Consider the following 27,079-nt stretch of genomic DNA (forward strand, 5'->3'; position numbering starts at 1 on the left):
GACGGCGGCTTAATTCATAAAAAGACATGTATGCAAGGCGGCACCTTGAACTTTCCTCCCGTGGTGCGAGTAAGCAGCGAAGTGAACAAGAGATGGCAGCGCCGGCACCTGCGTCTCGCAATCGGTTACATATGACGTGCGCAACGCTATCGGTGATATTCGGCCCCTTCTCGGCCATACGAGACGGGCTGAGTCACTTGCGTTTCGCGAGATAGCGATAACGCGACGTAGAACGTAGGTTCATCACCACTGGTAGGTCGCGTTGTTGTGTCAAGGTAGAAAACAAGCGCGTTGCCGCCAACTTGAACGTTACGCCGTCATCGACCACGCGTAAAGCCGCGCGATGATGTTCATCCTCCACATCCGAATCCGAAGAAACATAGTTATAAAAAGTGACGAACAAGTCACGCAGATTAATGATCACCCCATATTCCTGAAGAAAATCTATGCTCAATATAACCAACCGAAAACACTTGGGCAATACAAGGAAAGACGTTACGAAGGTCGACGTACAAATTTCAAGTCTGGCGGTGCATCGTCCAATGGGTGACACGAGGTGTCCTCCAGCCGCGATCAGATGTGGGCCTGTCCCACGCTGTCAGCACCTAGCGTAGCCGAGTGGCCAGTGAAGGACTCATAACCGAGTAATCAGCTTCCGTATCGATTACTGCAGTTACCGGATAGCAGCCGACGAAAACAGTAATAGCAGCGGAAGTTCTTTTGGCGGTTTCGAGAAGGCGTCAGCCGTACGTCGCGAGGGGGTGGCGTCGGCGGAGGAGGATGTTTGACGGTTCGCGTGACAGCGGCCTCCCCCCCCCCCCCCCCCCCCCGGAGATAGCCATTTTCAGTTTCCCCAGCGTGGGCTTCCGCTGATGACTCCAGTGGAATCAAAGGCGGGTCGAGCGTGGTTTGGCGATGCGTGCCGACGAGGTGATGGTGACCGCGACTGTCTTCGCTGAGGGGCAGGAGGAAGACGCTTGCTTTCCAAGTACTCCTGGATTTCGTGCGGGCGTTCTCCGTAGCGCGGGCAACGGGCGTCCGAGTGGTATCTCCGCAAACCAATCCGTCGGTACTGGCAGTCGCGATACAAGTGTCCAGCCCCCCCCCCCCCCCCCTCCCCCACAGTGGTAGCACAATGGACTGTTGTCGGAGGCGCGCCATACCGTTGACTTCCGCGGACTAGGACGAAAGTCTGCTTGCAGCGTCGTGCGGTGCATTGGGCTTGGGAAGCGTCTACGAAGCCCTGCAGGTGGCTGCGACAAACGGGCTGTCGACGGCGTAGAAACCCGAAGAGCATCCGCGTACGACAGCATGGGAGGTTCGGTTCGCGTTGGTGGCGAGGAATTAATCACCTGCCTGATTTCCTCCCGAATGACGTCCGTAAGAGCCGCGGCACTCGGAGGTGCTGGTGCCGATGCATAATACTTCTGGTGTTCTTCTCAAACAACCTGCCGTATTAGTTTGGTAAGAGACTTCCTTTCATCATTTGCAGGTACAAGCAAGCATGCAGCAGTCATGGTGGTCTGGCGTTCATGCTGCGATAGGCGCTGCCGAAGCATGCGTTTCATGACTGTTGCCTCACGGACGAACTGGGACACTGTTGAAGGAGGATTGCGCACGAGGCCAGCGGAAAGCTGCTCGTTTACGCCTCGCCATAACAGACGCACCTTCTTGCGTTTTGGAATTAGTGGGTCAGCCCGACGGAACAATCTCGTCATGTCTTCCACGAACATGGCGACGGTTTCGTTCGGCATTTGGAACCTCGAGATAGTGCCTGTTCGGCTCTTTCTTTCCTTTCGGGGGTGCTGAAGGCGTCGCAAAGCAGTCGGAAAAACTCTTGCCAGCTGGTAAATGAAGCTTCGTGGTTCTCGTACCACACCCGTGTCGCGTCTAAAAGGGAAAAGTAGACGTTCTTCAACTTACGACGATCGTCCCAATCATTAAAGGTGGCGACCCAGTCGAAATGGTCTAACCAGTCTTCTACGTCCTCAAAGGCGTCGCCATGAAACGGGTTAGGCGTGCGAGGTGCGTTGACAATGCATGGTACTGCAGCATATTGGATCTCCTCGGTTTGGCTTGCGGTTGTTGTTGACATTGTCCTCGCAGAGCTTGCCAGGGGACTGTACTGCGGTGGAAGACCTTGGAGGCGACGGCTGCTTCCATGGATTTGTGCAGTCCCTCAGGTACTGCCGTCGGTAGCTTCTGGTTCATGACCAGTAGGCATTGGGTGTATTATTACCCATCACCTCCACCAGTTTGTCGTGAAAGGAAAATACAAGCAGTCAGTTCCGAGCAAACGGCTGGTTACTGGTGTTAGCCGCAGCAGCCACCAAAAGCAACTTCGCCCTTGTCCTTCAGCGTTACTAACGCGTGGTATGATGTTTTTTGCCTATGGACTAAATTTATTCGGACATAGCAGTTAAAACTTATTTCTTTAATGTAGCCGGCGCTTTACCTAGAAACTCGCTGCAATGTGTTGTCCCATAATGAGTTTTCATTTCTTAACGATCGGTATTATCATGTTTTTTACTACAATATTTGACTACCATGTCGCATGGATAAGCCGTTACTTTGAAACATTCGCTCTCATGGTGTAGGAAACCTATGCATAACTGAGACGTACTTAATTCTTGCGTTACTTAATTCGCCGATATTGCTAAAAACTAACGTACATTTATTGTTTTTATTGCAGTTTGGCTTGCGACACTGCATCCACGCAATCGGTAATCATTTAAACATTTTTGCTGTTTGAAGATAAAGCCTTTCTATCCTTGCGCTGTGCCTCAGGTCGTTGCGCATTACATGGCTGACAGAATGGCCGAGGTAACAGCATTGTGGAGTTTGGTTCTTGCTGGACCAGTCAGCGCTTCCACCAGGTACGAATTTGCTTTGAAAATATTGTTCAGTGTTTTATTCGATATCATCGACCGATTGCTGTGTGGGGATTGGGCAAATTTACTTTTTGCTTACGGTGAATTTTAAACCTTTCTAGTTGTTCTAAAAAAATTCAATTATGGGGTTTTACGTGCCAAAACCAGTTCTGATTATGGGGCACGCCGTAGTGGGGGACTCCGGAAATTTGGACCACCTGGGGTTCTTTAACGTGCACCTAAATCTAAGTACACGGGTGTTTTCGCATTTCGCCCCTATCGAAATGCGGCCGCCGTGACCGGGACTCGATCCCGCGACCTCGTGCTCAGCAGCCCAACACATTGTGCATGATCAAAACATACATCTAGTTGTTCTGTTTCGTTATATATTTCTCAATATAGAACTTTAATCAATGGGGCTACCGGTGAGGCAGCACTGCTGCCGCTCTGTTTGCTTGATGACCGATAACAGTTTAGCTACTCTACACCTAGAAGTCTTAACGGTGCCATGAGGCGAGCCAGTAGCCAGTAAGAAGTAAATCACATGGCTTACACCGCACGCAAATACTTGATAACACAGTGCATAAAGAAGAAAAAAAAACATTCATGCCGTGGTCTCAATTCACTTGCACTTGCAATGCGCACTGAGGCGGCATAAAAAGAAAAATACAGATTCGATCACCATTTGTCGCTCTCTTGTGCACTCGTATGTTTCATTTTGGCAGCTGTTTTCGAACTTGCATGCGTTCCGAGAGTCCCATTTCTGCAAGAGCAAAAATATGAATTATATCAAGGCCGTGACCTACTTATACCAGCTGCAGCGTTTCATATGTGTTTGCCTTCACGCAAATTGAATGTTTCCTTCCTCCTGTGAGAAGCTGCAAAACCCTGCAGCCATGCCTAGAAGATACTGTCTATAACAATGTGAAAAATACAGTTGTTTTTGTATTAGGCACGCAAATTCAAAAACACTAATCGTATTTTTAACACCGTAATCGCAACCATGTACTTAGTGTAACTGATCATACCTTTGACACTAAAACTATGGTAGGTTTAAGCAACATGATATGTAAACTAACAGAACGACACCAAATAATAAGAATTATAATACAATCGAGTGTTTCGCACAGGGACACGCACATAAGCAGCGAAAAGCATGTATAGGATATGGACTTCCATATTGTTATTCTCAACTTCAGACCTGCTAGACAGCAATGCTGACAGTTCTTCTGACGGCTTGCTCTAGTAGACAATGTTAGGTAATAAAGATCAGCCGGAAGTTATTATAACTGAAGAAAGTCGAAAACAATTGAACCTTTGAAACTCTGATTTTATGGGTGTGACATCTCATTCTTCACCGCACAGTTTCGTCGATTGTCGACTAACACGGTGCAATATTCTACATTGAAGTTGTTAAGCCCTCCGTGGACCTTAATGAGCAACCAGCCGTAGTCGTCATGCGCACACTAGGTAAGCTTTTCTCGCTAATGTAATCTTTTTTACTTCGGTTCACTACAAATAAAAATACAGTAGATCAAGAAAAGGAGATCGAGCAATCTAATCAAAACGAGGGCGCGAGAGAAATTTGAAGACTCGGAAGTGCTAAAAAATTGAAGGCGAGCATTTATTCTGTAAAAAGTTATTTAAACCTGAATTACCGACGACCGTCGCTTCCGTTCCTTCCGGAATGAAACTGATACTATTGGTCTGTGCTGCCTGTTGCTTTGTATGGGGTGGTGAACTAGTAAACACTGATCTTGCGCTTAGAGATATTTTTTAAGGAAATATGCAGACCTAACCCTCATACGAGATCCAATGTGAATCGATAATTTAGTGAAGTGTCTTAATAGATGCCATGCAACTAAATGCGTTTCGTACTACGGTGTTTATTTTCATCCTACGCAATGAGCAATCGCATTCAATGTTTGTTTGCGCACTACACCGTTCAAAATCACAGGGTGGGGAGCAGGTGCTTAAAACACTGCAAATTTCAGCAATTTCCTTTGCTCGTAAATCGCGTACCACGACAGGAGCATTCGATTGCAGTGCAGACCACCTTAATATTTTTGTTCAGCCGTTCTTTCCTGAAATAATTGAGCTCCAGCACTGCGGGAAAATATACAAAAACCCAACTGTTATAGGCCGGTTTATTAAGATCGAGGAGTAGGTTATTAAGAATGTGCAAATATCCATAAATACTTATTTTATTATTGAAATAGTAAATATAGTTGTGTAATCATACAAAAGCATAGCGCCTCTTAGATAAAGAAGTTCTGACGTGTTCTTCTGTGATGTACGCAACTTTATTTCTGTATGACATATGTTGTGCAAATTGAACAACGAACCTGGACAGACTTTAGCGCTCTAAGGATTCCCCTTTCCGAGTAGGCTTGATTTGTTCAGTTACTATGTAGAGCTTTAGAAATACCCTTAAACTGAAGCTGTTTGACAAGAGACACGCTAATATTATAATTTTATTCAAAGTGCATGGTTCAACATGTTGCTTTTTGAACACATTTTATTCCGATAACCTTGGTGCTCCATGTTTATTTTCGTTTTGTTTGAGTGTGTTGTAAAGGTGAGGTGGTGTTGTGGCCAGTGTAACAAGTGCCGAGAACTTGCTTAAAACAGTAAATTTTTTTTCCATCGTTCAGTAGAACAACGTCCAATCGCCAACCTGGCCAACAAGACTGAAGCTTGGAATTTAAGATGACCTTGAAATCTGAAGTGTTGTTACTGTATTTTTTATTCAGTTTTTGCGTAAATCAGTGTTTAGGCCGCAGCTGAGGAGGCGCTTGCTGTTGAATGGCTTCTCGCTTTACAGGATTCATGAATCTGTTAGAAGGTTCCTCCTGGGAACTAATAAATTCCGAGGACAAGCCTTCTACTGCAAAGGATGGCGGCAGCGAAACGACACAGTGCCAGGTACGAGACTTCAATGTTTCCATCGTCTTTCTACATTGGCAGTGTTGTTATATAGGGTCGATGCGGCAGTGAATCATGTGAGCTACTGTGTAAAGTTTGCAGTTTTGTCACTGCGGCGTCTGTCTTGGCACGAACGTTGTCTACGCTTTCGACGTTGTTTTCCACCCGCCACCTTATTCTCAAAGCACCCTCTATTGTGGGTATTTTCCATGTTTTGGGCTAATGATCACCATTTTCATGTGCTCGTTGTTTGTGCCATGGATGCTGTTTTCACGAGCATGACCATAATAAATTGCACGCAAGCACATCCACATCGAGCAAGAATAATTTCTTTGCGATGCCACTTGATTCAATCCCCGTCCACTACGGTATTCTTCGTTTTGTCCTTTGAAATACATTAAGAGATGCCACTACTCTCAGTGTGTGTGAGCAACACAAAGCCTTGCGCTAACACTCCAGCACTGTTGTTGCGCAATAACTCTGCAGTTAGGACAATCCACTCCCACATGCACACCGTTCAGCTGCCAGGTCATTCAAATCCCAGTAGAGGCGCTTGTTAGGAATATTATTTTTGTTTTTGTTCACGATGTGGCAATAGCGAAGCTGGCGATGTCGAGGTGCCCATACGACGGCAAAAGTGGCCGTCGAGTGTCAAGCGCGCGTAAAAAATTTGAGGCGGAGAGACAAGGCTAACCCTATATCGAGCACTTGCCTTATGTTGCAGCAAAAAATACACCGTGCTCCAAACACTGCGTACACCGGCCCACATTGAGTGTGTCGCCAAGTACCCGACGTAACGTACGAAATCGCTCCACTGTCTTCGTCCCCATCGGCTCAACCCCGCACCGACACCGTGCACGTCGTCCGCCTGAAGCCCTACCATGTCCTGCATTGAACATTTTCCGTGCCGTCGTACTTCGACTGCACCGAGTGGGTGCTTTCGGCGCCGGGGGGTAATGTATGAGTCATTCGCCTATCCTGCGCAGAAAATACAAGTGGCATAGCAGACGAGAAAGACGACGAGCGGTATCCCGGCACGCCATCGTTGTTGTTGTGGTGCCAGTCGCTGTCACTTGTAAATATAGTAAATAAACCCTTTTTTGACGTATCCACGTAACAATATATGTCGTTATTGCCCAAACAAACCTACTCCCGCCTTTCGGGAGGCTGAGCGACAGGAGCGTTCGGAGGCTGCTCTACGCAGCTTACGGCCGGAAGACCAACTCCGGATCGTATGCTGGGCCATTGGGGTCGCCGAAGCACAAGAACTTTCAGCTACCTAGAGCTACCATGAGGGCCCACCGTCTTCCTCTTTCCCTGTCCCCCCTCCCTCACCTGACCGAGTACATGGTATCAATAAAGTTGTTTCCTCCTCCTCCAGTATATAGAAAGTAGAGAGCACGGTATCGCAATTTCATGAAAAGGGCGTTCGAGTAAAGAAAGAAAAATGCAAGTTCTTTCAAACGTCCGTGTATTATCTGCGACACGTTTTGGACTTGAATGGTATACACCCATATAATCAGAAAGTTCAAGCGATAAAGCACACAGCTATACCAAAGAATGACGCAGAGTCGGCGAGCGCAAATTGGTTTGATCAATTTTTATGGTAAATCTGTACCGAACATGTTTTCTAAAGTGACGTCCTTGTACAATGCTCTGAACCCAAGAAAAGGGTTCCAATTGTCAAGTGAGGCAGAAAAGGCTTTTGAACTGAGTAAAACGTGGCTCACGCAAGACACCGTCTTGGACGAATTATGGCCGAAAGAAGAAGTTGGGACTAGTTTGCGATGTTGGTTCCATACTTTCCACAAAACTGGAAAAGACGAGAGGCCAATTGCTGACGCGTCCAGAGCATTGAGCAAGGCTAAGCAGGGCCGCGCTCACATAGAAAAAGAAGCCCTTGCTGTAATATTCGGGCTCAAAAAGTTTCATAACTATCTCCGTGGTCGTACTTTTGTAATTTATTGTGATGATCAGCATTTAGCTGGTCTTTTGGCACACGGAAAGCCCGTACGAGTTGTGTCGGCAGCAAGAATACAACGCTGAGCGTTATTGCTTGCAGCATATGATTACCAGTGGGTGTATCAAAAAGACAGTTTTGTTGGAAATGCTCTCGATCTGTCGCGCTTGCCGTTTCGAAATGAAAACGAAGTTTCAGACTATGCATTTTTAATTTCTGCCGTGAACTAGGCGTCATTATGCGTGGTGGATTTATATGAGGGTACTCGCACAGATCCTGTTTTGTCTAAAGTGCTTGACTGCACATTGAATGGCTGACCAGCGCACGTAGCCGATAGTGCTTTGTCTTAGAGCACTGCACGGGCTCGGGCTTACCCGAAAGCCCGGGCGCGGCCCGGCCCGTGGGCCGGGCCGGGCCGGGTAGAACAGTTTTTACACGGGCTCGGGCCCGGCGTGTGCTTTTTGACCCGGGCCCGGGCCGGGCTCGGGCCTTTTGACGCGGGCCCAGGCCGGGCTCGGGCTTTCTGGTGATGTGCATGTAACGGGCAGCGAGTTATTCTCGGGCGTCTCAACTTTGAAAAACATTATTTTTCGGTCTCCGGTCGGGTTCGGGCAGGTTTCGAGTCGGGCTCGGGCCGGGCTCGGGCCTATGGTAAAGGGGTGGCGGGCCGCAGGCGCGTAGCCAGGGGGGGGGGGGCTGATGGGGCTTCAGCCCTCCCCCGAAATTTTTTCGTGCGGGCATGCACCACCGACCAAAACTACCACCGACGCCGACAATCATTCTGGATTTTGTCTACAATGTCTTTTTCACGCTCGAAAAGACATTTCGGCGCGAACATTGCGAACTGGGGCTGGATTTCGTGACAACGCCCTTGCACCTGGAGTCACGTAACGCAAGGAGCCCCATCCGAGCACAAACTTTCAACGGCTTTTCTATAGCGAGCGGGCGCGTTGCGGCATCTCGCAGCGGCCGCGGAATATACGGAGCGCATGGATTTCAATTACGAAACTTTATGGGTATAAAGTTCTCATAAACTTTTGACGCGAAAGGTGCGCTGACATTTACAAAGGCATGCTTTAAACGATTTTCAATTCTAGAACTTTATGGAGTTAATGTACTCATAAACTTGGGCCAACATGCGCGCACTGGAACGCTCGTGTCCAAGCCGTTCCATAAATGGAAGCGCGCGCTCGCAATCTCCCACACACACGAAAATACTACATATCACCGGGACTGTCAGCTAGCAGCTGATACTTTTCTGCAAACATTTTCAGGAAGCGTGCCCAATGTCATTGATCAGCTGGACCAGAGCACGGCAAAGTAAAGTATGAGAAAACAGAAGAAAGTAAACGGCCTATTATTGAGAATTTTTTTTTGCGGGCGACAAGGTCTGGCTCTCCGTGGCCACAGGGACAGGGGCCCTATGGATTTAAGCAGTGCCCCTGCTGAAAATACAGGCATTTTCAGAGTGCTTCTTCGCATACGAGCTGATTGTGGATCTGAAGAACCATTTGGAAATTTGCTCCAGTAATGCCTTGTATTTAAGCCCAGACGCACAAAACCAAATTATAGAAATTTGTGGTGACATTATCAAAGAAAGCCTAGATTCAGAAGCACGCTGCTTCTCCATACTTCCTGACGAAACGCGGCATCGCTGGAATCGAACAGCCTACTGGTTCTGCAAGGTACCTAAACAAGTATGCCATCGACATCAAGGGAGTGTTTTAGGTTTTAGCACCGGAATAGATGCCCATATCTCACTGCGACAGCAGGTTCTATGTAAATGTGTAAATACTGCTGCAGCTTCTAGTCACCCTTCCAGTGACCACTGCCAGCGCAGAGAGAATATTTTTTAACAAGAGTTTACTAAAAAACTACTTGCGCTCTACAATGTCTGTGGAACGCATGGTTAGGCTGGCGCTTCTATACAGCCACAGAGACGTCGGCATCAACGTGTCCGAAGTCATTGACCGCTTCGCTCAACTTTCCCACCGAGAGAAGTTTGTCCTTTAGATAGCGAAGCAGCAAAAATCAATGCAAGTAAAAAGCACTGTTGCTTCAGGTCCATAAGTTCTTAATTATGAAAACGTATGACCGTTCATTCGCTTTTAAAACCGCAGAAATTTTCGTCGTTTATTCTAGCAGTTAGCATCATGATAACAATTATCACGCGAATACAAAAATTACGAGAATACCGATAACCAATTTTGACCGACCTTGCTCATTGAAAGCCCGGCCCATGGCACGCGGCGTTCGCCAAAAAACACACTCGGATATTGGGTAGTTCAACTTACCGCATCATCTGTGGCCTTCGTTTGTCCTTTTCTTTCATTTTCAGCTACCTGCTTTTATTTCTTTTTTGAAACGAAGGAATACCCTCCTTTAATTTTGGGTGCAGAATAATTGTTGGCGTTGTGCAGGCAGTTAAATTACACATTTTCGTACTGATCTATGCATTATTCCTCTATTATTCTACCCACATGGCGCTGTCGCGACCGCTGCATGGCCCAAGTACATATCACGATTTCTGCGATCATAGTTATGTTCTTCCCTAGATCATCTGTCTTTCTGTGCGCAAAGTTTACTATCTGTGACTGAGCAACATGTTTATTTGTCTTCTTTGACGCATTATATACAGTAACGTTTGCTTAAATACGTAGATTTATTGGAGACTCATACGTATTTTTAAATATCTTATTGCGAGGTTTTGTGTATACAAGCAGCGAACTTTGTTTCCAGCGACTCTTTTTTTTTGCCCTTTCGCGAGTTGTATCTTCGCATTTGTATATTCCATTCTATCTTCGCAATTTCTAATATATAATTTGCAGAACTCCCACATTTTATTTGTACTCGCTGCTGCGAGTATTATCTCGGTGTAATTACAATACACGACGAGTTACAGCTGCTCCTGTGCAATCGATTGCAACGAGGGATAGCGTCATTGAGGTTTCTTCCTGGCCGTTGCATATGTAGAAAAATCTAAACAAGGTTATTGAATGACAAAGATTCATCAAAATATTTGTCCTCAACTTATTCATTTCATGGCCTTTACGTTTTTACTATAAGCTGCATGCACTGCTTGGCTGGTTTCGAACTGATATTGACCCTTTTCGCAGCGATCCCGTGGGCGCTGCCATAGTTGATCACGTGGTGACGCGTCCATTGCTTGCCTCAACTGCCTCCGCTGCCTCCTTGTTTACAATGGAAGTGTATGACGCCGGCGCGGCTTAGAAAACCTCTGTTTTCGGAGATATCATAGACGGACACTAGATGGACGACACGAAGGTTTGATCACAGCTTCAGAGAACATGCAAAAGCGCTTCCGGAGCTGATTAAGCTATGTCCAAATGGCATAAGCAGCGTATATGGTGCTTGTTCTAAAGGCTGGGCCAAATATGTATTCCAAGCTGTCCGATTATGAATTCAGTCAGGATTAGTATGTTTTGCTCTTTCTTCTTTATTCGGCAAATATTTTGAAGCAGTGGCTTGTCAGTTTCTGACTCAGTGAAGTTCCTCGGTGTGGCCACTATCTGATTATTTTCTGCCTAATCACTCGCGGGTGTGCTCAGTTCCGAATCCGATAGATTTGTTCTTGCTGCGCACAAGGCTTGAAACGTAGCTGTTTTGTACATTGTAATACCTTGTAGCAAATACATATTACAGCTAGTAACTGGCTTACTCTTGTGGACCATCACGAAACATTCAGCTTCGACCATTGGTGCGCCATAGGTGTAGTCCGTCATTTATTGTGTGTATACAGTGCGCATATGTTCAAGTGTGAGTCCATTCACTTATTCTTGATACGTCGGCGATAGAGTGGGCGTACGTTTTCCTGCCATTTGGACAGATGTGTATAGATAACGTGCGCGAAACTTATTATGACAGGAAGCGGCGCTACTCCCTTTGTGATTGTTTAACGAGTGGTACTCATTCTTGCCGACGTTCTGGGGTGAAGCCCTTTCTTTGAAGGTTAGCGATACAAGGCTGGAGGATGAGCAAATTTCTGCGTCCTCGAGGAAAGCTGTACATCACGAAGTGCCGGTAACACGTTCGGACAGTTGCAGCAGTGGTCCGCTGAACTTCGCCACACAGATTCATTCTATTCCTTAACATGCCAGTGACTATTTTTGCAGCCAACTACTGCACACGTCTTCAATCCACATTATTCAATCTAGCATGATTGGAGCACAGTGTGTTAGCGAAAACTCCGTTGCATTTCCGACAGCTGATCGCACAGAAGCAAGGTAGAAGCGGTAATGGTTTCGTATTCGTGCGCGGTCGCTGAGGAGAGGTATGGCGCACCGCCGTGAGCGCCATCTCGTTTCTCTAAAACAAACTGCTCCGCGAAAAGGGTCAATAGTTCTAAAGTTCATGTGATGTTTATATTACTTATTAATTAGACAAAAAAACGCGGAAGCATTGATATCAGTTATTTCTGCCACAATTTTTGGGGCATACGAATTTAGTCTTGTATGACAACATACATATTTGAATGGACAGTGCATAGCGCTCAATAATTCGTTTGCAGCATCTAATATACAATGGAATTGGCAATGCAGTTATTATTCATGCATTTGATCCCTCGACAAATTCTATAAGGAGGAGGCTGCGCTGCAACCTGAGCCCCCCCCCCCCCCCCCCCCCGAACAAAATTTATGGCTACGCCACTGGCGGACCGGGCCGGGCGGGTAACGTAGATATTTCCGGGCCCGGGCCGGGCCCGGGTCTCGCCATAAAAGTTTTGATCGGGCTCGGGCGGCCCGCCCAACGTAAAAACGGGCCCGGGCTGCAAAAATCGGCCCGTGCAGTGCTCTACTTTGTCTGCTTATTTTATTAGGCGACATGAGTTTTTAATCGATGAGCAATGTGTCACGCGGGGTAACAGTGTCATGATCCCTGAACGTTTACGTGAGAAGGTGTTCCTCCTATTAAACGAAGGTCCCTCAGGCACGACGTGCATGAAAGTGCTCGCTCGTAGCTGTGTCTGGTGGCCGAGGCTAGAAGAAGACATTATTGTCTAGGTCGGCGATGCAACACACGCAAGTTAACACAAAATGATCCATGAAAAGTGCCATTGCTGACGTGCAGATGGCCTACACGCAGGTAGCAGCGAGTGCATCTGGACTTCGCTTTCACAGAGAACCAGTAGTTGTTGGTGTTATTGATGCGCATTGAAAGTCGGTGCAAGCCATCCTGATGTCATCAAGGACAACCGACAGAACGATCGAAAAACTGCGCTATGTTTTTGCAGCATATGGACTTCCGGAGAACGTTGTAACTGATAACGGTCCACAGTTCACGGCTACTACACCCAGTAACTTCCTCCGCAACAATGGTGTGCGGCATAGTGCGGCAAAGCGGGGAGCCTAGCGGCCCTTCAGGCTGAATGATCCGGTTCTAGTGCAAGGTCTTCGTCCCGGTGATGAGAAATGGCTCTGCGGCGTCGTAAAAGAGCGATACAGCTCTTCAACTTCCATCCTACAAGTTGATCAAGAAAGCAGATTCGTTCAAGCCGACAACTTGTGCCCATCCTTGTTGGCTGAGGCCGAGCCACTGCCTACATGTATTCCCCCAGCGTTTACAAAACCTAGTTCTGAGTCGCCTGCTTCGCCCCCAGAGCCTCCTTTTGAGTCTACAGGGTTGCTACCGAACCCAGCGGTGCCTTCAGAGAACTTGCAATCTTCATCCCGTGCTGCTATTCCGGAGCAAAGCATTAGATACAGTCCCCACAAAGTAACACTGCATTGGCTCCAGAAAGCAAGCTCTTTGACGCCGCACCCGCGCCAGAAAGCCTCCTGATCGGTACAAACCGTAACGAAAAAAATTAAGAGGAAAGAGTTTTGTGTTATCAGAGACGCGTCCTTGCGACTCACAGAGACGCGTCCTTGTGTCTATCAGAGACGCGTCTTTGCGTCTATCTTATGGTGCATCGCTGCGTGTCATGTGTCTATTGGCGTTCTACTTGCTGGCGTGCCTATATAAGCACCCTGCACTTTTGTGTGTGGTTCTTTCAACCCGTTAGGGACTCGCTTGCCCAATAAACAGCTTTGCTTCCATCCTCTGACTTCGGCATTGCCTGCCGCAGCCACAACAGTGAGAAAGAACGCTGATGAAGGTTTGGGCATGGCTTCATATCATGTAAGTTTTCAGCCATATTATTCGTTTTTAGCATTCCCGGCCACTGTAGTTTCGTTGGATATTTTGTTCTACCAGAAACCTGCTTGCGATCGAGTCAATAAACACCAAAATCCCACCCACCTCGCATGCGGGAACATGCGTGTGGCCTAAAACTATTTCTCGCAGTGCCTCGCATTATAGCTTGGTGCTGAACTTCTACATATCAATCGTCACGTATCGGCCAGGCTTCTTTTTCTGCAGGCCTGAAAGCGTAAGGAATGCTGCCAACATATGTTGCCATGGCACCAGTCGGTCTTTACACCCTATACTCGCAGCTATTCTAATTGTTTAAGTGCTCCCTGAAAACTTTCAAGCATGTCAGGTTTCCGTCCAATTCATAGGCTTGTGTGCGTCCGTTTGGTACATCCCCGTTGCTTGTCTGGCCCACACTGTAGTTGTCTCAACGAGTCTTCGCAATGTTCACACACTGTTGAAGTGCGGGGGCTCAGCATTATATAAACGACTAGATTCGGCTTGCAGTGCCTGTTTTTATTAATGCGAACGCCTTAGATTGGTCAGGGTCGAAATATACGACCACCGTCCATCCGGTGTTATGGCACCAAAATTCATGTGACCACTGAGCATTCGCAAACCATTTACGCGCCACCTTTAGACTGCACCGATAGTGCCGAATGCCACGGGATCCCGTGATTATGCTTAAGAACACTAAGATAGTACTAGCTATAAAGCCACTCAAAAAAAATCAAGAGAGGTCTCAGACACATTAAATAGCATGACAAGTGATTAGAGGTGATACATTTAAATGTATCACCTATGTGTTCTTAGTGTTACATGTGTATCTATGGTAAAGTACGTGAATGCAAAGGTCAATAAAGTGAAGTATAGGTAATTAAAGTGCATTAACGTGAATCTAAGGTGAGAAAAGTTAATCAAACATGAATAATATGTCTCGCGACCAATCATACGGTGCAAACGTGTACATGCAGTTAGGATCGTCATTGAAAAAGTCGAGAGTCATTCCACTCTGTAAAAGGTGGATGACCGGCGAAGCTCCGTACGTGGTGATTGACCGTTGCTCCGGCGAAACGTTCCAAGTTTGCGGGATCGGGGCCACATAGACAGTTACATTTCTATTCGCCTAGCGGTCCTGACAGGCAGCACGCTTACGCTTGGCTTCCGCGGACCGCTCATCGTCGGCAGTCTCCTTCCGCCACCGCCGCGCCCATTCCCTTTTCTGCTCACGCCGTCGTTTTAGGTAGGCAGGCTGTTTTTCTTCAGACCCTACAACAGGCGGCCTACCCATTTCACAGTCAGAGCAGTACTGAGGACAGGAGCCTACGTAGAGCATGACGGCAGCAGACAGAAGACACTCAGATTGGTCAGCACTAGTTTGAATTCTCGGGATGGCGTAGATGTCTATGGTGCGAACGTAGACATGGCTGACGCGGGTCAAAGTGAATTATCTGTCCTTGTCAGCTTAATATTTGATACGGCCTGTATTTGGACCCAAGATATTATACTTATTTTTGCAAGTTGGTGGAGTGCTCGAAGCCTGCGTCAACTCCGCCGCGGGTAGGCCTGGTATTGCACTATCTTCGGGATTCTTGGTCTACGGACATCGATCCACTGGAAAATAGTCATATACAGCTTCGCTGTAAAAACAGGTGCGATACCGTGGGGCCTCGTATAACACGCGGCGCAGAAACGGCGCGCTTCAGGCTGGTATGGTAAAAACGTATGGCAAATTGCCGCTATCCAACTAGTATAATTCTGTCGTACACTGCCTTTCAGCTTTCGTTCTATGAGATTCTTCTGCGTAATATAATAAATGATCACAAATACTTCTTGAAATTCAACACAATAGATCATTTATAACAACCGCTGCGTCTTTGTGACCTTATGGCTAGATGTGCGTCTCAGTAGTTTTGCCTGTGGATGTGTTCTAAATATGAGGACGCATTCGTTTGCCCATTCCCAGATACTTGTAACACGTTAAAGCCTTGATTAAAGATTCAAACAAACGAAAAGAAAAAATATATTACAGACAATTGCGCGTAGTACGCAAGATGGCCGAGAAAAGATTGATTCTAGCAGTTACACATATGCTCTGTCAGTGATCGTAGCCTTCCTCACAGTCCGAATTGTTTTGCATGGTGAATAAGCTCTAGGTAGTACCCAGTAAACGCCCGCGCTGCAAGTCTGCTTAATAATCTTGATTGTGGCCGCAAACATAGGAATCGCATGGCTGGGTCGACATCGTGAAGGTGGCGATGACGATTATTCGGCTGTGTCCACTATGTTCTTGTATTTTCGAGCATTGAAAGCGTAACTGTTCGGTCAAGAAAATGGGATAGATGTTACTTTGGCATTGTAGAGGCCCTTTTGCCTCCTCGTCGGCAAGCTCATTCCCGCATGAGTCACAGTACGCTAGAATTGATTGAAATGGGATATGGCCAGTTCGTTGCATCTGCCCATTGAAAAAACAGCACCGCTATCACTGTGAAGCACAAAAAAACGCACTTTCTTCGCTACTTTCTGAGCGGTCCTGCACGTTTTCACCAAAGCTGTATTTTTTATTAGCGACAAAACTGCACGACGGTCGGGGCTTAGGGTCCACTTCAAGGAATGGTGCGTGTTGGCTATGGTTAGAAAGCCGCGCAAACGCGTGCTAATCAGGTGCTTCTAGTTCTATGCCTGATTAGGTGCACACTACTTCAGACATTTTTTTAGGGGCGAAGCTCCTTATAGCGGCACCCGTTCGTCCCCGTCGTCGTAGTAGTAGTGTGTAACCAGTCTGAGAAAAATGAGAAAAAAAAATTCCGAAGTTGTGTCCGTAGCGCGGAATCGAACCAGGGACCCCTCGCTTCCGAGCGCGCGGCGTTAGCCCACTACGCCACGAAGCGGACATGGACACACGCACCACGATGGCAATAAATACCCAACATTAACGAAAGGCCGCGTTTCTAGCGCGTTTCTAACGCGTTTGTGCTAGCGCGTTACGGCCCGTGTAAGAAGCTGGTGTAAGACGCTGTGGCCTCTCCGCCTTACCTTCAACGCGTTTCGAACGCGCTGCCCAAAGCGGTGGCAAGTCAAGTTCAAGTCGAGGAGCGTTTCTGAATACGGGGGGTATACTCTCTCAGCAGTCATGTGATGGCGTCGGCAAACGCGGTGCACGTTCCGGCATGTGTAAATGGCTGCGTAAGACGCTGTGGCCGCTCCCCCTTACTAGAGAGTACTGCACGTTTCTAACGCGTTTGTGCTAGCGTCCCCTTAAGCGGGAGATCCGATGATTCCCTCCGGAGCTTCGCCCAGTCATCATCATTCACCCCGTGGATATGCTGTGATTTTTTTTGCTTTGCATCTGTTTCAGTTCGGTTATGTCTGTCAACCTGATAATACACGCCACATCTGACAGTAACGGGTACGAGACGGTTCTGCGGCTTTTTGCTGAGACAATATTGCAGAACATTGTTAAACACTGCTTTCGTTGTACTACTGCGTATTTCCTGAACAGATGTTTACCTCTTGTCACCACCAACAGTGACAGTGAGGCCATCTGCAGACTGCACATTCATCGGTATGAAAAAGTACGGACATTCGACGCACATATTGTGCAGCAATGTTTTCGTGAAGAGCCTAATTAAATGCTATACAACTGTTTATCGGACACACAGCAACTTTCAGCCTAGTGATTACGCGCCTGCGTGGAATGAAAGCAAGCCGCGAAGACCCCTATACATCATGCGACCCACATGGCCCCGCGACCGGGCATCCCACTGTCTCCGAGAAGGGCCCAGTTTGCGATGACACCGTCTTCAGGGTCGGCCCGCTTTACTATTGTACTCTTTAATATCGGCCAATATACTCGGCTAGAGACAGGCCGAGAAGACGTTCAATACCCTTTCAACGAAGGCACAGAAATCTTCGCTTTAATAAAGTAATGGCTTTTAGGGGCTATACTTGTAGCAGTGATAATATTTAGGTACCGTTTGTTGTTTCGCCGCGTAATTCACTAGAGAACAGAACCGAGCACAGGCCGATTTGCAAGGGTATAGTACAGATGTGGCTACATAATAGCCGGTGTGTTGCATTGCGTGTGAACTTTCAGTAAGACAGCAACTACAGCAATAGGAGCATGCAGCAGTAACGATCAGAAATGTTTGGGAGGAACCGCAAAGACAGATTCGCTTCAAAAGCACAATTTGACGCTCCGTAGTGTATCGTTGGCTCTGGCGTTCAGCAAGAGATCACACAAATAAACTTAGCAATCGAAGTCGAAATACTATACTGAAAAACTACGACTGCTTGCTACGTCAGCTTCTCCTTCATTAAATGTGAGCACCCGATTCCGGGAACGCATATGTTGTTCTTTCTCAAGGGCAATGTTCTGGCAAAAACCTCGCACGCTCTATCGCCGAACTATACGGGATGGTCGCAAAGGGCTTCTCGTAATACCACGTCACATGCGCTCCACTATCTGTGCCGCTTTTCATGTCCACCCACAGAGCCCTCACGCAGCAGTGCTGAAGACTTACGCAAGGTTGCACCAACGCTTCTACTGGCGCGGTATGTACAGCTTTGTCCTCAAGTATATCCGTGCTTGCGAAGTATGTCAAGAACGCAAGGTTCTTCCGCAACGCTTCGGCCGGCGCTCTTCAGCCTCTACCTTGCCCTGCATGGACTTTCGATCGCGTTGGCATCGACCTTTACGGACTACTCCCGTCCACTACGTCTGGAAGCCGATAGATAATCGTTGGTGTTGATCACCTCACCCGATATACTGAGATAGCCGCCCTTGCTGCCCCTACAGTACGCGAGGCTGCTTTCTTCATCTGTGCTTCGACATGGTGCTCCTCGAGAACTCGTCTATGACAGGGTGTATGTCTTTCTTTCCCAAGTGGTTGAAGCCCTGCTTGCCGAGTGCCACGTCATCCACCGCACATCAACCGCATAACATCCTCAAACCAATACGTTAACTGAGCGCTTCAATCACATTCTTGGCGACATGCTTACTACATACGTCGCACCGGACCACTCGAACTGGGACATGGTTCTCCCGCTTGTAACCTGAGCTTACACTACCCTGACTCAAGTGATCACAGGTTTTCCGCCACGCTCGACGCAGTATCGGCCTTTATCAGAAGTAGCGAAGTGCACAGAAGAATGCCGCCAACTTGCCCGTACCTACTAGACGGAAGGTCAAGCACACCAGAGGAATCGACATCACAGCGACCTGAGCACTACCACGTTCCGTGTCGGCTCCCACGTTCGGTTGTTGATTCCGCCTCACGTTCCCGGCATTTCATCTAAGCTGCTGGCTCAATACGGCGGACCCTACCGAATGGTCGTCCTGTATATCTGCTGCGAACTCTGCGGTTGAACTTCTGACGCCGTCTGACGACCTTCTGCATCGCAGTCGCGAGACCGTGTACTTCAGCCGGCTTAAACCATATTATGATCACTTTATCCTGTCGTCACCGTGAGTCGCCAGTGTGGCTACTCTTCTCTCGTGGGGCCATTGTAATGACGAAGATAGCACAAGCGTCGCTGTGACCGCATGGCTCCTGAACTGAAGAACACAAAGACCAAAAGGCAGGTGTCGCTGCTTTCCTCGCGCTGGCGCTTGGATGGAACTGATCGGGACCTCTCTGCGCTGAACCTGACGTGACTTCGGTTCCCTTAAACGCCAATAAACTCCGTAGCACCTGTGGTACCTTTGATTTTGAAACAATCGTGATTTTTACGATGTTGAAGTTCATTTGAGCAGAAAACTTTTTGATGTTATATGAAATGTGCAGTTTCCCGCATTTTTAACTATTATATCGCGCGAGTGTTAGTGCGTCGTCCTGGAGGAAACATCGTATTAGACGACTCTTGCACAGGAGAGTGCTTAGCGTGCTTTAGAGTACTTCTGCAGGTCTCGCTGATTATTGCCGTTAAAGGCGATAAAATGACGCGTGAAGGACACTCGTGCGATATAGTTAAAAATGCGGGAGGCTGCGCATAGCCACTCCTGCGATAGCCCAATTGGGCTTTAGTATGTTACCGCGCAGTCGGGGGCGGCAGAAAACTAGGTGGGATGATGAAGTTAGGAAATTTGCAGGCGCAGATTGGAATCAGCTAGTGCAAAGCAGGGGTAATTGGAGATCGCAGGGAGACGCCGTCGTCCTGCAGTGGACATAAATGTAGGCTGATGATGAAGATGATGATGATGTTACAGAATGAATACCAAGAGAAGGAAAGCGCAGTCAAGGACGGCAGAAAACTAGGTGGGGTGATCAATTTAGTAAATTTACAGGCGCAAGTTGGAATCAGCCAGCGCAAGACAGGGGTAATTGGAGATCACAGGGAGAGGCCTTCGCCCTGCAGTGAACATTAATATAGGCTGATGATGACGATGAGGATGACGTATAAATAAATAAAACATAAAGAACAAGACAGGGGTAAGTGGAGATCACACGGAGAGGTCTTCGTACTGCAGTGGTCATAAATATAGGCTGTTGATGGTGAGGATATATATACATATATATATATATATATATATATATATATTTAACATTCCCCAGCTATAGTTCTAGCTGACAAAAATACAGATAAATGAGAGGTGAAAGGCAGGGACGTTAACCGGCAGATAGATATCCAGTTTGCATCCTTGCGCTGGGGAAAGGGTAAGTGGAGACAGGAAGATAAAGAAAAATGCACACACATAGAAAAAGAGGGAGATGAAAAAATATGGGCAGCTTGCACTAGTGGTGCAAGGCTGGAGTAAACAGTGGAGCTGGCGATCGACCTAGCTTCTTCCTGGTTTTACTAGGCCTAGCATGTTTAGCAGCAGCGGCTTTGGTGCGAAACTCCGTTTTAGCACGCAATCGCCGCATTCGTTCTCGCTGGCGGCACGAGGAGCTTCCAGCTGAGTGGCTTCTTCTTCGGGAACCTTGTACTTCTTCGGCCGTAACATGTTACATTTACTGAGTGCGAAATCTACGAGAGTTGTGTGTGTCGCCTTCGCGGTGACATGATCTTTAAAATCAGTGCGACGTCATGGCCAAGCTTCACAAAGTGTTCTCATGACTCAGCAAAGCAAGAATTTCGGCGCGAAGCAATGACATCGCTGGGCGAAGCTGGCTAAGTGATTGCTAGGCGACCGCATTGACGGAACGGGTCTGCTGGAACGCGGTGTCGGCATTGGAGCGTGGTGTCGGTGTTGCGAGCTGCGCTATGCAACTCGCAGTGACATCATCGCTGGCGCGGCGGCGGAAGAGCGTTGCAGGAGCTAGGAGGTGCGAGGGGCAGCTGTGACAGGTGGTTGCTAGGCAACGCGCAGCGTCGTTTTCGCTAAGCGAGTTTTTGCGACCGCTACGCGGGGAAACGAAAGGCTTCAACAGCTCTATTGAAAAAAAGCGAAAGCTTGCACTAGGCCGCGCAAAGCTCAAGACACAGCGAAGCTGGCCGATTGATTGCGTCTTGATGGCTTAGATAGCATGCTGGAGCATGCGCAACACCACCGTCACGAGATCTTTCCTCGCCTCGCGAGACGGACTCACGGCAAGTTCTCCACAGTCATACTTCGTCAAGCTCTGTATAATCCGCTCACCGGCATTCTCTTCATGCCCGCAGTAGGCTCACTGCGCGTTGCATAGCGCAGCTTGCAACACCGACACCGCGTTCCAATGACCACACCGCGTTCCACCGCGTTGCAATGCCGACAACGCGTTCCAGCAGACCTGCTCCGTGAATGCGCCTCTCTCTCTCGCTCAGCTTTTCTTTATCTCTCTCCCGAGAACATCGCGCAAAACCTCTTCCGCACCTCGTAGTGCACTGGCAAGAGCGCGTGCGAACCCGCCAGTGTGGACGAAGAAGACGACGACGCTCGAACGCAATCATCGTCATCAGCCTATATTTATTTCCACTGCCGGCCTTCATCCTGCAGTGGATATAAATATAGGCTGATGATCTCCAATTACCCTGTGATCTCCAATTACCCCTGTCAAGCGCTAGCTGATTCCAACTTGCGCATGCTGATTTCCTAACTTCATCACCCCACCTAGTTTTCTGCCGCCCTCGACTGCGCTTCCCTTTTCTTGGTATCCATTCTGTAACTCTAATGGTCCACCGGCTATCCGTCCTACGCATTACATGGCCTGCCCAGCTCCATTTCTTCCGCTTAATCTCAACTAGAATATCGGCCATCCCCGTTTGTTTTCTGATCCACACCACTCTCTTCCTGTCTCTTAACGTTAGGCCTAACATTTTTAGTTCCATCGCTCTTTGTGTGGTCCTCAACTTGTTCTCGAGCTTCTTTGTTAACCTCCAAGTTTCTGCCGCATATGTTAGCACCGGTAGAATCCAATGATTGTACACTTTTCTTTTCAACGACAGTGGTAAGCTCCCAGTCAGGATTTGGCAATGCCTGCCGTATGCACTCCAATCGAATTTTGTTCTTCAGTAAATTTCTTTCTCATAATCAGGGTCCCCTGTGAGTAACTGACCGAGATAAACGTGCTCCTTTACAGACTCTAGAGGCTGACTGGCAATCCTGAATTCTTATTCCCTTGCCACGCTATTGGACATTGTTTGTCTTCTGCATATTAATCGTCGACCCCACTCTTACACTTTCTCGGCTAAGGTCCTCAACCACTTGCTCTAATTTCTTCCATGGTTGCCGAATAGGAAAATTCAGCAACCATATGCTTCTTATATCACACGCAATCATATGCTTTGCATAAATTCATGTTGTGCAAGCGTGGCTGTATAGCCTAGCTTTGATGCCTAAAAAGGTGGCTAGTTTTGTGCGTGCAGGATGTGCTTAACGATGTTTTAGGTCTTTTGTAGGCCGTGAATATGTAATGTGTGGGGGGTGCTTGCACGTTTTAGCAGATAGTATTTTTCTCGCATATACATGGTGCAATAAATACCATGTAAGAAAAAAAAAACTGGCTGCATAGCCTACTGGTTACGACTCTCGCCTTGGGATCGTGGGTACGCGAGTTCAAATCCAGCCTCGGCGTGAAAGTTTTTTTTTTTGTTTCTTTCGTCATTGCTGATGATGATAGTTTCTTGATAAGAACCACAAATAACGGCTGGCTTAAACAGCTCCGCTGTTAAAAAGGGAAAACATCTGGAGGACACTTAAGCTTCACCTTTAAGTGTGGAACGCGATAGCATTCAAAGATACCTCAATGCTTCTCAGGTTTCCCAGAAACTCTAGTTTTCTTTTTTTCTCCAATTTCGGCAGCGCAAGTGGCTGCCGAGGAGGCGAGCGCCATCTGAATGGTATTTTTGCAAGGAGGAAGCCGCGGTGTGCCGCTGTATGAGTGGTAGAAATGCTTCAAAGGGGCTTGTGTTTGTGAGTTTCGGCGCAACAGCATTATGTTTTATAGTATATTCAAATTACAATTTGACGCTATCATGCCTATAGGTTGTGGTTACGTCATAGTTTACAATTTTCTTGGCGTATTTTACTTTGAGAAATCCAATTAGTTCACTAACGCCTCTGAGGCATGCGGAGGACCTGCGTGGGCGGTGTGCTTCGTGAAAATCCGGCGCTTATGCTGACGCCTGATTTTCTGCGACACCGGGCCCTTAACGTTATCGTGTTAGAAATAGAACAAACAAACCTAAATATCTCAAAAAGGGGATGGGAAAACGGCGCTGTGGTAAATAAATTGGGAAGAGCATCGCACGTCGTAAGGCCAAGAGACGAGTTCGCGCGCAACATGCGGCCAGTTGTTGTTTCATCCATTTTCATTTTCATTAATTGATCATTCCTTTAATTCAGTTAAGAAATAAAAGTATTTTGCTCTAAGCGGTTCTTGGTGTCTTTGTTGGCTGTTTATGATATGACTAATCAAAATTGGGCCCCTTGTTTTCCTTCCTTCGCGTTCATATGTATATAGGCACACCTAAGAAGCGCAATTTTATTTCGATGTACTAGCCAATGAAAACAAAAATGAAAAAAATATTGCGGCTGCAATAAATATTTATGCACTTGCGCCAGCGCCACAGTTCTTTCGAAATCAGATATGCTGACCCCCCCATTCTACAGTCACAGTGAGATACATCTGGTTGCGCTTGGCAGGCTGCGTTTACTGAAGCTTTCTTTGTGGCGTTCGTAGGGGTAGATACCTTCTGGGAGGTCCGCTATGGCGCGCGCCTCTGTTGATGAGATTATTATTCCTACATGACTTTCCCCACCTCCTACAGACTCTAAATATCGATGTTTTAAGCAACACGATATGTCGCTACAGTGCTTGAATATTAATCGCATTAAAGTCGACGGTCGTCGTGATCTGAATTCTGCCGACAATCTTGTTTTAGAATCCGCCATAGACACAATATGAGTGTATTGAGTGTTCGCACGACACTTTAAAATATTTGTATACGTACTTTGTGGATTATCTAGCTCCACGAACTCTGGTAATCAATACTTCGTACACAGCCTTTATTTAATACCTTTCTGTCAGGAAGGCTTTATACTCACACGCCGTTCCTCATTGTAAAGTAGTGAGAACACAACGTTAAAAAAACTTCACGCAATAAAGATTAAGACTATTTAGGGGCAATGTAAGGAACAAAGGGTACAAATTATTATTAGAGTATAACTCAATTTTAACCGTTGCAAATATCTCTAATTGGCGCGAATCAAGAGCTGCACTGTGTAATCTGCAACCATAATATGCTCTATCTTTCAGATGCCGCTCACGACAATGCAACGTCGAAGACCAGCTTTTCAGACGATAGACGGTGTGCCAAGGTGCATCGATGTAGACCCCGACAATTTTAGGGAAAACCTAAAGTTTCGCGCTAAAGAAGGAGACATCGTGCAATGCACGTTCCCCAAGAGTGGAACCAACTGGATTCAGTACATCACTCAGCTTATTTTAAGGCCAGGCGAGTCAATCAATGATTACCGAGAATTCTGCGATGGCTGGCGTTTCATCGATTACATGAACATCAAAAACTGGAAGTCACCCTACCCACTTAGATGCTTTTCGACGCATATGCCCTTGTCCAGAGAACGTGTCAGTGAACAAGGCAAGTACGTTTACTTGGCTCGCAACCCTTGGGACGTGTGCGTGTCGTTCTACAATATGGCGACCAGAATAAGCTACTACAATTTCCAGGACGGCACCTTCGAAGAGTTAGTAGACGCTTTCCTCGGCGGAAACTTTGGGTACGGTGACTACTTCGAGCATGTGGCTGCAGGATACGAGTTGCGCAATGAACGGAACGTACTATTCCTTACCTACGAGGAACTGAAGAACAACACCCGAGAGGTCGTGCTCAAGCTGGCATATTTCATGGGTGAATGCTACGGACGGGCCCTAGAGCAAGACGAAGAGATGCTGCAGAAGCTGCTGCAGAGATCAACGCCGGAGCACATGAGGAGCGTAGTGGTGGTTGACCTCGGCAGTGACTGGCATCCGGAGTTGCGACTGTCCCCGTTGCGAGGGAACGTCACTTGCATGGAAGGCTACGGGGGCAACAAAAGTCAGTTCGCTTACGTAAGAAGCGCCAAGGTTGGAAGCTGGAAAGATTTCTTCACACCCGAACTACTCCGACGAATGGAAGCGAGAATTCTTGTGCTGGAGAAGACGTCTTCCTTCATGGACCTTTGGGTGGACTTCCGTGCGGAAGCTTTAAGGCTTTCTTCAAATTCGAGTTGAGTAAAGAAACTATTGAATTACATGCTCAGGAACCTGAAGTAAAAAAATAGTTGATTTCGCTGCTGAATTTCTTTTTTTTTTCTTGGGTAAAGCCATTTGGTTGAAAGCAGGAATGAAGAACGCCGTGTCTCCTAGGAATGCTTGCCACATGGCCGGAACTGAATGTCGTAGTAGTGTTTAATTTTTGTTAGTGTTGTGCAGTGGCAAAAACAGAGAAAAGTGTAGAAATGAAAGGGAGGGATGTCAAACCAGGACTACGTTCGGTTAGCAAAACTCCACTGGGCAAGGGATGAAAGAGGAAAATATTGCTCCTGGAGCATTCTGCAGCTGTCAAGTGTGAAACCAAGGTCCTAAGATCTTGATCGTTGAGGAAGGCCTCTCGTACAGCGGATGAAGAGTGGCACGGAGGGCAAGGTTTTTATTTATTAATGCGAGAGCGTTACTTGGCATTACTAAGTGGTGTCGTCGAGCACAGGTATAATACCGGGCTTCTTATCTCAAGGTCGTAAGCTCGAATTCTCTTACAGTCCAATACATTTTCAGGCTTGGAGTGGCGCCTGACACCGCCAAAAAATAAATATTGCCGAGAGCTCGTGGGGCTGTACTAGTCCAGGTGCAACCAAATTAGGAAGGCCCACTAAGCTTCAACAAAGGCACTCCCTCACCAAAACAGGAATTGGCCTGCCTGGTGCAATATTCGGCCACTCCTGAAATTAACCCATGGCCCTCAGTCCCCCGCGGCTGCCGAGCACCTGACCAAGGCGGCGGTCAGACCTGCGACGCGGCAGAGGGTGCTAAGAATCTCTGGATTCGGACAGGCCGCCACTCGAAACTGAACCTTGCAGCGTTCAGCACGCGAACGCTCTCGAGTGAGGCTAGCATAGCAGGGCTGTTTGAGGAATTATCAGGCATTGCCTGGATATTATTGACATTCGTGAGGTTAGAACTAGTCAGGCTTATACAGTGCTGGCTAACGGCCATGTCCTCTGCTACAGAGATCTTCCAGATAAGAGAGAATTCGGGGTAGGATTTCTAATTCATAATTTCATAGCGGGCAACATTGATGAATTCTAAAGTATTATAGACAGGGTAGCAGTCATCGTAATAAAGCTGAATCATAGGTATAGAATGAAGGCAGTACAAGCCTAGCCCCAACCTCCAGTCATGATGATGAAGAAAAAGGACAGTTTTATGAAGATGTTGAATTAGCGATGAGAAAGGTGCAAACTCATTATACTGTAGTAATGGCGACTTCAATGCAAAAGTGGGGGAAAAGCAGGCTGGTGAGCGAGCAACTGGCAACTACAGCATCGATTCTAGGAATACTATAGGAGAGATGTTCGTAGAATTTGCAGAAAGGAATAGGCTCCGAATAATGAATACCTTCTTCAGGAAGCGCAGCAACAGGAAGTGGACCTGGAAAATCTCTAATAGGAGAAACAAGGAATAAAATATATTTAATACTCTCTGCCGATCCCAGATAGCACAGGATGTAGAAGTGTTAGGCAGGGTATTCTGCG

The 27,079-nt window shown here is 47.3% G+C and overlaps 1 protein-coding gene and 1 non-coding gene across 2 annotated transcripts; both read left to right on the forward strand.

Moving 5' to 3' along the window:
• The first annotated feature begins 13,745 nt into the window (after positions 1 to 13,745).
• On the forward strand, positions 13,746 to 26,708 carry LOC119443941 (sulfotransferase 1B1). Its single transcript, XM_049663481.1, has 2 exons — positions 13,746 to 13,893; positions 24,585 to 26,708. The coding sequence occupies exons 1-2, from the start codon at positions 13,879 to 13,881 to the stop codon at positions 25,557 to 25,559; spliced, it is 990 nt and encodes a 329-aa protein (XP_049519438.1). The 5' UTR covers positions 13,746 to 13,878; the 3' UTR covers positions 25,560 to 26,708.
• Positions 15,329 to 15,511, forward strand: LOC119446903 (U2 spliceosomal RNA). Its single transcript, XR_005190843.1, has one exon. It is a non-coding gene; the product is annotated as a U2 spliceosomal RNA (small nuclear RNA).
• Positions 26,709 to 27,079: the final 371 nt, after the last annotated feature.

This window comes from Dermacentor silvarum, chromosome 3 (genome assembly GCF_013339745.2).
Source record: "Dermacentor silvarum isolate Dsil-2018 chromosome 3, BIME_Dsil_1.4, whole genome shotgun sequence".
Taxonomy (NCBI): Eukaryota; Metazoa; Arthropoda; class Arachnida; order Ixodida; family Ixodidae; genus Dermacentor; species Dermacentor silvarum.